Raw genomic sequence first — 11,117 nt, 5'->3', positions numbered from 1 at the left:
AGTGCTTTTAATTAGTTTGTTTTACTGTCTCTAAATATGCTCAGTGCTGCAATGTGACTAAGTGATGTGAGTGTGTATATACATTTAGAAAAAGACACGTACTGTCCTGTTTCAGTGAGTGTTCGCACACGCTGCTGTTGCATCACTCAGAGGTGAAGCAGAACACTTCAGCCCAGAGGTACAAAGTGTTGTTGAGAAAACGAGGTTTCACTTCTTCGTCCCCATGGTTCAGGTAGGGGAACTTTCAGCTGGTGAGATGGGAAACTCAGAGACTGATTTTTGGTGAGAAAGTTGGGGGTTGTGTTAGTAATGGGCAGCTTGCTTGGAACAGTGCTGACGGGGCCTGGAAGATGCAGCCTGCTTGAGAGTCCAGTTACTTGTGACTGTTCACTTGGCTCTTCTGCTTTGCAAACGTGTACCGCTGGAGCTGGGTTGGGATGTCCTGGCTGGAGCCCAGGCCGTTTTACAAACAGCTGCCTCTGGCCACTCATGCCCCTGTGGCATCAGCTGCTCTGCCACTGTTTCAGCTGACAGTGCTGCAAGTAGATTTTACAATGTTTATAGCCCAATAAAACAATCATACATCATCCGAGCTGTAGTAACTGCACGCATGCCAAAGCACGTATAGCCGTTTTGCAGGGCAGGGCTGTTGCCTTTGCCCTGCATGTACTTTTGATGTTTTCAGAGAAAAACATGGATATACTGGACTGGGCACTGGGGTGATACTTCCTGTCCAAGGTAGGAGAGCAGTTGGAAGTGGTCAGAATAATGGGATTAAATTTGGAATTATTTTTTCTTTACCTTTCTCAGCTAGACCAAATGACTGATCCCACTGCATCTGAGTGATACCTAAAACTGCTTTTAGGGACGCCAATTCCTACACTCACAGAACTTCACCGATAAGAAGATACCACAAATCAAATAAAAGGCACCTATTTGAAAACAACTTTCAGTGAATCACAAGAGCAAGACAATGTCTTTATATTCCTGTCCCTCTGATATTAATAATACACATTCACTTTCTCATTCCATCACCATTCTAAACCCTGCTGGAGCTTGGGAAGAAGTTACTAGAACACAGAAATCTGTACTAATTCACACAGCTGGAGAATTGAACTCTGCGCTCCCTATTGCCAAGAAAGGTTTTACTGAAAAAGCGAGCTGATATTTTCAGGTATACAAATCAGTATTACTTTGTAACTCCTTCTGGCAGTGTTTTGTATTTGTATAATGACTGCTTTGGAATCCATAAAGGTGACTGATGTGGTGCGTTGAGTGGCACCTGTCCCCTTAGGACAGTAGGTTTCTAAATGTTCCAAGTTTTAACCAAGAGCTACTTCTTGGAAGTTTAGGAACTGTTACAAGTGTAATTAAACTAAATGCAATTAATTAAATGTAATAGAAATGGACCATTGCAACTATGAGACAAAAGTGACATCCTGACTTTTCTTTGAATTGCTGAAAGCCTCACTCCTAGTTCTGCCTTAAATTTGCTTAGAGTATGTAACCTGTCTAGTGTCTGCTAAGTCACTGGTGAAAGGTGAGACACCTTGTGGCAAACACCATTTTAAACGTCTGTGTGATTAAACAATACTTGCTTAACAACCTTCACTGCCCCCTTTCATGAGAAAGGAACTGCAGTGCTTCAGCTGCAAATTAAAAACACTTGCCAGATGTACATTCAATTAGAAAGTCTCTTTAATACAACTGTATTATATAACACATAGCTACACTTTCAGATCACATACTTTTTGATCAGTAAGTGGTGATAATCATTCCAAGTCAGATGGAAATCTGAAACACTAACATCAGTGGGCTGGGACCTTAAATGCTATTAAAGCTACAGGTAAAGCTACCTTGCTGTGGCTCAACTCGTCCAGTATGTTTGAATTAAGGTAGTCAGACTCCTGGTAAAGTTTGAAAACTCACGTTTTAATTGAAATTTAGATTAAAAATAACACATTAGGTACATCATTCATGCTAACAAATGTACATAGTGGTGAGTCAAGAACAGAAAAACAGTACCACAAATAAACCATGGCTCAAAATCTACGCTAGCTGGCTTGCCACAGCTGCTCTTCCTATACAAAGCGGCTGTGGTGCACGTGTTGCTGCCATGCTCTGCTTCTGTCGGGCTCTGTCCTGTCCTTGAGGCAGGCACCAGCGCCCACTGCTTCCAAGGAAGGCTTGAACTCCTCTCTGCTTACCACTAGGATGTGAGACACTCTGATGTGGGATAACAATGTGAAATGGAAATGACTCAGCTGAAAAAAATATTGCAGAATCCAGAGAACTTTTATTGATTGAAACAGATACAAAGGTGACATAGACAACCCAGAAGTAGCTCAGTAGCAATGTTTTTTTGCAGTGCCACACCTATAAATAAAGCACAGTAAGAAACCTTGCTGAGCTTTTCAGCTGTTAGATCGTATATTGCCAGAGATGGAGAGAGCTTCACATTTGAATTGTCTGTATTATATAGATCTGAGTATTAAAAATCAGTCTAGAAGAGACTTCTCTTAAATCTTTAATCTGCTATTACTACTGCTGTATTAATCTTCAAAATCAGTGATTCTACTGCATTACTCTATGCTTTAGTTTGTTCACACAACCAAAACTCCAGCCATTTCTTCCCTGGGCGGTCCCTTTTCAAATACCTTGTTCAAAAGCAAAAACTAAGAAGGGGGAAAAAAAAAGAAAAAACATTCCAAAACCAAAAACAATCCCACAACAAAACCCATTCCTGCTATTGCACATCTCACACAAGTTTGTGTATATATATATATATATATATATTTTAAATATGCTACAATTTTTAAAAAGAAAGGAAGGTCTATGGCACTTTACAAATTTAGGAATTCAAACCACAGATGTTTGAAGAAGTCTTCAATACCACAAAAACAAAGTTAAACTGAACTGATTGGCACACAGGTTTTAAAGAATCCACAGCAAATTCTTCTAGATCCTATGCAGTGCATGTACATTAAGAAGCAGTTACACTCTTCTGCAGCCCTGCCATGAAGTTAATTAAATTAGCTTTAAGCTGATTTATCTTTTTTTTAAATTTTATTTTTTCTTTTTTTTTTTAATATTTTTGAAAGCTACTGCTGAGGTGAACTTCAGGCACAACTTTAAACAGCTGTAAAATTTAATGAGTGTGCTCTACACCTGAAATCCTCGCTGGAGAGGGTGAGGGGGTGGGAAGTCTGCAATCTATACCATCTTACCACTTGCTAGAAAAACAGAACCCTGAGAAAAGAAATTCTGATTTTTTTTTTTAAAAAATTTCTGTATTTCTTCCCAGCCTGTCTTCTATTTGTGCTATGTGATGAACATGGCTATTCTTGCAAGTTGTTAGCGGATTATGTTGTGGCAGACTAAGGTGATAGTATTCCAGCAACAAGCAGAAAAGCTGGTTCTTCTTGGTTACAAACACAAACAAAAGCAAAACACACCACTGAAAATTTCTCCTTTGATCTTAAAAAAAAACCCCACTATTTAAAATTTTTAAGCGTTCTGTAGATCACAGCAGAGGTCAGCTAGTAATGTAAATGAAGGTTGGTCATTGTTTACTTCTAAGCCGAAGCAGCATATGCCCTTTATACCTTTTGGAAGACCTGACTGTATTCTGACTAACTGAGCGCTCAAGCAAAAGCAGCATTTATCACCCTGCTATGATGTCAAGGTTTGTTGGCAGCGGCGATGTGGACATTGGATTGCTACCTACCTAAGAAAAGCTAAAACTGTCACTCTTAGACGTAATTTTCAGCTGATGCATAGGCTATGCTTACTCTCCCAGCCCCACTTCCCCAGCCGGAGCCCCGAGGAGCAGAGCTGGGCTGGTGGCCTGGCCTCTGTGGCGCACAGGCCAGCGAGGGCTGAGGAGGAACGCCGGAAGGAGCAGCTGTGCTGGATCTGAGGTACAAGCCAAGCACGTGCCCTTCAGAGGCTGCGTATGGGGAAAGACTGTGTGGACAGGATGTGCTGGCTGTGAGTTTTGTCCTCGGGCACCACTTCGTACTAGTAATTTTGACTTGTTAAGAACTTGCTTTGTGCAGGCAGTTGGCAGATGTGGCAGATATTTAAAAGAAAAGTGAATTACCCATTTTAAACTAGAATATGGTGGGCATGGGTTGTGGGAGCACGTGAATGCAAGATGAGGCGAGATTAAAACAATCCCTTTTTAACACTGGCAGAAGTTGACCTTGTGTGTGGTGGCTCGGCGATCACCTCTGTATCCATCTGGCACATGGCCTGAGGGTGCGCTGGGCACGGACCTGTGCAGCCGGGCCCACTTTGCTCCATAGATGGGCCAGGCTGAGGCGGTGCCCATGCTGTGCAGCAGGACCAGAGCGTTCACCACTGCTAGTGTTCACCCAGGCTCGAGGCCGGTCCTGGGTTGGCAGTCATGACTGCTGGACAGCTCTCGTATTGTGAATGACTTCAGCGGTGTACTGAAATTAGCCGTCTACCTATACCGTAACAATGATTTTTTAATACCTATTAAAAAAAAATCCTCATGGCATGCTTTAAGGGACTGACTAAGCATAAACAAGAATCTCTGCTCTGTATTATACAGTGAGGTGATGGAGAGCAACACCCATTGGATGATGTTAAACTGCCAGGAAGAGGCATCTAAAATTCACCTAGTAATTCACTAGAACTACTGCTCAGATAAATTATCCCCAATCCTCCTATGGCACAGTTGCATCATTCCTTTGTTTTTTTAAATACCTTTTAAATTTGTTTTCAGAAGTAGTTCTAATAAGTGATGCAATATCCCAAAAAATACAACCGCCTTTGAGAAAGGACTGTCATTTGTGGCAAGGTCTGTTTTATTTCTGCTGACTTGGCGGGAAAAGGGTCCATAGTACATGCGGTTAAAAAAAAAAAAAAAAAGGTAAAAGATCTTCCCAGCCATGTAGAGTTTGGTAAGACTTTCTGAAAGATGTAGATATCTTAAGGACTCATGTGGCTCTGGGTCACGAGACAGACTGATCTGTGGACCAGAAATGAGGTTTCACTGGCAAAAGAAAGAATACTACTGTTGAAAGTCCAATGTGCGATCTACAGTTGTAGGAGAGGCTACAGCCCAGGCCAGGCTGTTGACATTCACAAGATAATGCCTAGCTGTCCTGTGGGGAGTTGTCATCTGCCTGAGATTTCAGGAGTTTTAATGAAGGCTGTAATAACACTGGTTATTTCAAACGATTCCATCATAATCAGGGGAAAGCCAGTGTAACTAGAGCTTTCTGTCTAGTCAATGGAATCAAAATAATCTACCTGCAACAAGTGGCACACACCTTGCGCTCTAAGTTTCCAGACTAAGAAACTTGGCAGGGACTCAACCTCAACTTTTTAAATGCTCAAAGATTGGTGCAAACTGTGTCACGTTGACTTTGCTCTCTCCAACATATACTTACTATCTGAGAAGGCACTGTACTTTAAGGAAGTTCAGTATCAAAAAGCACCTTAATGAAAAGTATGGTACCAAACCAGGTGGTGGTGAAATATTCACAGGTGAGGGGAGCCCTTGGAAACACAGCCTAATTAAAATAGGCTTCTCTTCTGCATAATAAAAAAAAATAAAATGTGCTGGCTTTTATTATTTTTAATGCAAATTCTTCAAAGTGACCAAGGTGGGTAAGGCAATCTGATCAATCAGAATTTGTCAGTTACAACAACAACATTCCTGCTATATATACGATTCCTCACCTCCCCAGTCAGATTAATATATTCTACTGTGTCCTGACCATAGAATGAAACTAAAATATCCCCAAGTATTTACATTCTGCTTTCCTGGGATCCTTTCTCTGATCCTCATTGCCCAGCAAGGAAGAAACACCATTTCAGTAGTTCGAGGCTGGAATGCATGGGGCTCAATCATACAAATGGTAGAAACAGGTAAGCGCATCTGCTTCTCCAGTTAATGGAAAGCAGATTAAGATCCGTGTGCTGGTATTTTTCCCCACTGGACTTAAAGGAGGCAGATAAGGTTTTTTCCTTCTTCTATTTCTTCTTGCACTTTGTCACTGGATGTGGCTATTTCAGCTTGCGCCGAGAAGACCGCACAGATGAACGTCAGAATAGTGCCACCAATCGCTGTGTAGAAAGCCCAGCCCAAGGAGCAGTCTCCTAGTTTATAAGCAGAAGCGTAAGGTCCACAATAGCTTATTGCCTTCTGGCATCCCCAACCTGCAGGGTAAAGTATCAAGCCTAAGATAAGGAAGAGGCCTAGAAATAAAAACAGAAAGACAGAAGTTTAACAAATGATCAGTTTAACACCAAACAGAACACTGGTAGCAATGGTTACACACGTAGTAATGGTTATTATGGTCACAACTCCTTCCTACGTACCTTCCTTTACTGATTGTTCCCTAGTATATACCATGCAGTGTTTTACCTAACTTTGGAGCTATCCTGTGTTTTTTCTTGTGAAAGGCTTATTTCATATGATAATTGTCTAGTTCCTAATTTTAATCTCTGTATTCCTTCTACATCCTTTGTTTTCACAGATTATTGCTAGGTATACAGAACTCACAAAACATTTGAGCATCTCTACCTACTGTTTGTAGCTGCACTTTTAAAATACTTAGGAATGTTTACATCCACATTAGATTTTGTTTTAGCTAGCCCTCATTCAGCTTCATTTAGTCATTTATCATAAGCAATTTTGCCTTTTTAACTCTGGACCTAGTAGAAGAATAATACTACCAGTTCAGTAAACTGCTTTCATAATGAAGGCGTTCTGGAGCCAGCCCCAAACGAAATGTGCACCTGTGGCCAGTGCACAGGTAACACTGGGGTCTCCCCGTCTTCCTAAAGACCAGATGCTTTGCCCATCTGATCGTGTCTCGTATTCATTGTTTTCTGTCCTATGAGGACCAGTCTTTATCTAAGCAGTGAAAGGCTTAATTAAGGGAGTTAGAAGTCACCCTGCACACATGATGTGTCTTTGCACAAAGATGAGAGATTTAATCAAAATGCCTAACATGCTAGTGGCTATGGCACTCTTTACAGTCCCTGCTATAAAAATCAGAGAGGTAAAAACAGATCTCCCTCCTACAAGGTATGTAGGAAGGAGCTGAACATCAGGGCAGCTCATAGGTATCAAAATTTGCTGTTTTCTTTAAAATTTTACTCAGAACAACAGGAAGAATGATGAAAAGTAGTTTTTGCTTGAACACAACCAGTTTACCCAGAAAATGAATACAGCCTTCTAGACCCCATAAATCTTACCGATTAATTTGTCCTGCACTGTAAAACCCTTTATTCAACCTGGCACCTTGACAAAAATAGCTGGGAAAGGTGCTGTCACCTTCTAGAAGTGGGCTAGGAGTTGTGCTTTTTATGTGTGGTGCTAGTTCATCCATTAGATACCCTCTAATTCCCAAATTTCTATGAAGTAATAAAACAGGAAATAGTCCTCTTTTCTTCCCTGTGCTAAGAGGTTACCAATAACAGCTGTAATGACTTGTTCACATCATCTTTGATTCAATTAGACTAGCCCATTCTGCAGTACGTTAGGTTTCCTGAATTGTTTTTTTTAAAGAAATTCAGCCAGATGCAAGAAAACTTCCTCACTGAGAAAGAAAAGCTGGGTCCTAGATAGTAAGCAGTTAATACACACAAAATGCAACAGCCATCATCCAACAGTCTAAAATTAATGCCTATGAATGCCAGACATTTCACAAAAGAAAGTCCTTCCTCCAGCATTTTTCCAATGATGACACAACACCATGGGCATGAATGAACTAAATGCCATTATTCCTTGGGGCAGCAAAATCCATTAGCGAGTGATATCCATTCTCTGTGAAGGGATTTCATCACTGCTTACATTTAAGAACCAATGACACATTTTATGCACTGTTTCCTGGCTGATTGGCCAAACTACATTAAGTACAAATTATTGCTTTATCTTGGACAGACCTGGGTAAGCTGTGTTTTCATCCTGCTGAGCCCTGCAGCCATTTCAGGCTAAACACCACCAGTTCCTTCTCCCCTATTCATCACTAGTTTCCTGTTCTGTGTAACCAGCTTGACCACACTATGTATTTTCCTGACTGTACATTGGCATGGGCTGGTTGCCATATTCTCTTAAAGATCACAAGCCCTTTGGTAGTTAAAAAATCATCATCACCGAATTAAAAATCCAGATCTGAAATGCCAATGTAGTTGCTGCCAGCAAGGAAGTTTTTAAAATTTACCACTCCATCACTCCCGAACCTAGACTGCCTGTGTCTAACAGCAAACATGGCTTATGGCTGAGTCACAAGCAGGACTAAGAAGCTACATCCATCTCTTTTTAGCAAATCTAGAGCACTGAAGAACTCCCAAAAACTACTGGTTCATAGTAAGCATGCCCCAAGCTGAAAAGGTGTTACCCAAATCTCAGCCCCCCAAGAGCCTGCGGTACTGCTGCCCTGTGTAGTGACCAGGACTTTACTGAACTAAAACTTAAAAGGGCTTAAAAGATTTCTGGATAAATACTGACTACAGCCCATAATTTAATAAACTACAGCTGTTTGCTCACAGATGCAGACAATTTGGAGTAAAGTCTTAACTATGGGCTTGAATATGGTCAGAGTCTCACCTGATTTTTCCTTCAGATAGCTAACTGAATCTTATACTGGCCTAGCATAATAAAAGAAAAAAAACCTAAAGTAATTTTTCACTACTGAATCTAGCTTCTATACTCCATTTCAGTGCAGACAGAAAGCTGCTCACGACATGCACCTCTTCTCACTATCACTAATATTTATCATCATTTCTCATTTCATTAATACCTGGTTCCTACTTGCTAGGAAAAGTGAATAAATATGATTCAATTAAGCCAATTCAACATAGCTACAACAGAAACAGCACTCCTCGGATTTCATGCTGACTAACAGCAAGTGGAGAGGCACAGACTCGTCATATATTAAGCTTGAAGCTCCAATACCCAGAGCAATGGCTGAGCTGCAGGGTACAGAGATCTCTTCCTGACTCTCCTTACCTGCCCATAAAGGGCTGCTCTAGATCAAGAGCAGCTTTTGCCTCCTGCTTCCCAGTAACTATAAGACGCAGTCACAGACTACAGAGCTCATCTCAGTAACTCCTGCAGCTTCAACAAAATAGGAGATGCTTTACCACCCACCAACAGAGCGAACCATGGGCTAACACAGAAGCCAGCAATCCAAAGTACTTAACTGTCCACCTACCTGTAAACCAGAGAGAGCAGCAGCTGCCAGGGACACCTGAAAAAAAACTACCTCTGTGCTCCTGGGAACATGGATGCAGAGGGAGGGGAAGGACAAATACCCATTTGGAAAGAACAAGTTAAGATATAGCAGGCGTAGGAAAGGCAGTATAGGTTGTGATGCTGCTGGGAAAGTCATGGTCGGCTTTTAAAAAGGCAAAATGGTTAAATGCAATACGAATAGCTCGGCAGTCTCTGTACTCTTCCACCTTTGACCTAAGGAGCACTGCACAACCATTTTATGCAACACGAAAAAGCCAGAGGGCTGTTTCTACAGCTAGCAGCGTAGCCTTGATCTACAACTAACACACGTGCAAGCAGCTGGAGCTGAGCACAAACCACTTACAGGCCAGTCTGTGGCAAGACGATCCTCAAGGGGGAAAAGCATGGTAAATTCTCAGCATTGAATCCTCATACCACTGTCCACAGTGCAGAGCCTGGCCAAGTCCATTACATCTCTTTGCTTCTTTGACAGAAGTTTAAGCTTAACTGCTTATTTCCCTCCCTTTCTGTAGCTGCTGCTCAGTCCCTGGGGCTCGCCTGCCTGCAGCGCTCTTATTTAGGTTATTTCTTTGCATTACCACTGAGCCTGGCAGCTCTGCTCACAGTTTCTGCCTACAATAGCTGCAGCCTGCTTTTCAGACAAGACACACAGACACGGAGTACACGGCCCAAGCGAGGCAACCCTGAACAGCATGCTGGCAATAGCTTCATCAAATCCACAGCCTGCTGGTTACCAAGTTTTTATTTTACAGACTCTGCAAACAGTCTTAAAAAAATTTTGAAGGAAGATAAACTGATTTTCAGTTGCTTGTGGACAGCACAAAGCAGCATGGTGGCTAATGGTTTTGTTTTCTGAAGAGTCCTTGGGGAGAAGGCAGAGGAGGGCACCGGATGGGCTGCACAGGTCCAGGAGCAAAGTCTCTTGCCAGTGAATGAAACATGGTGAGCATGGCCTGCAGCTTACAAGGGGCTGGAAAGGGGAGACAAGCACCTTATCCCTGGCATTCATTTATACTCACAGTGCACAGGGACTCAAGACCAGCCCCCAGTACAATCTACAGATTTGTGTATAAATGTTGCTCTCTGGATTAATTAACTATTAAAATTCTCAGGTTTCTTTAATTTGATTCAGTTATTCTTACATTTGACTCACTCAAATATAACTTCTGTATTTAATCTGTATTGTGTGGCTTCCCAAGCTATTTAATGCTGTAAATTAAGATTAAAGCACTTAAACTTTTGTTAGCCATAGAAGTACAAAGCTCAGTTTTGTGTTGTATAACTTTGTCATCATAACCTGATAAAGCAACAATTATGTCCTGTCAACAGTTTGCCTTGAGACGTATCTGGCAGGAGGACAGTAAATATTAATGATAGAGATTTCTTTTTCTTAATAAACTGCTCTTGCCCAGTGTCTTTGAAGAGAAGCCAATCTTCAAGAGAAAGAACGGAGAACAAAAATGGAGTGCTGTCTGAAAAAAATTATTTCTGCAACAAATCCTTTCAGTTCTTTGTGCTGACATACAATAAATGAGAGTTCCAATTCACAGCCAATCTACCTGTGGAATTATCGCTGTTTGCTCCCCCTGCTGGGAGGAACAAATTCATTCTGAAAATATTATATGCCAGGCCCGCACAGCTCAGGCTTGCTCAGTTCTAGATTTAACCCCCTCTCTGAGCACAGCTGCACTGCTGAGAGTGCAGCTTCTGCTGTATGCATACTCCTGTTCCTTCTTCTTAATTAGTTCTATCCCACTTCTTTTAATCAGTATGATAATTTTTCATAATTACATTTTCCTTTTTGTTAGTTGTTGCCAACTCTCAATCACCTTTCCTCTTAGGATTCCTTAAAACAGAGAGGCACATAATGCTGCCA

At 41.5% G+C, this 11,117-nt stretch overlaps 1 protein-coding gene across 1 annotated transcript in view; it reads right to left on the bottom strand.

The window, feature by feature from the left end:
• Positions 1-1,911: 1,911 nt before the first annotated feature.
• The window catches only part of LHFPL2 (LHFPL tetraspan subfamily member 2), a 128,040-nt gene continuing 118,834 nt past the window's right edge, over positions 1,912-11,117 (bottom strand). The window contains exon 4 of the mRNA XM_064438656.1: positions 1,912-6,234. Within this exon, the coding sequence (XP_064294726.1) occupies positions 5,978-6,234 (257 nt within the window). The 3' untranslated portion in view covers positions 1,912-5,977. The remainder of the gene's footprint in view (positions 6,235-11,117) is intronic.

This window comes from Phalacrocorax carbo, chromosome Z (assembly GCF_963921805.1).
Source record: "Phalacrocorax carbo chromosome Z, bPhaCar2.1, whole genome shotgun sequence".
NCBI lineage: Eukaryota > Metazoa > Chordata > Aves > Suliformes > Phalacrocoracidae > Phalacrocorax > Phalacrocorax carbo.
The sequence above is the reverse complement of the archived record's forward strand: the minus strand, read 5'-3'. Positions and strand labels throughout refer to the sequence as shown.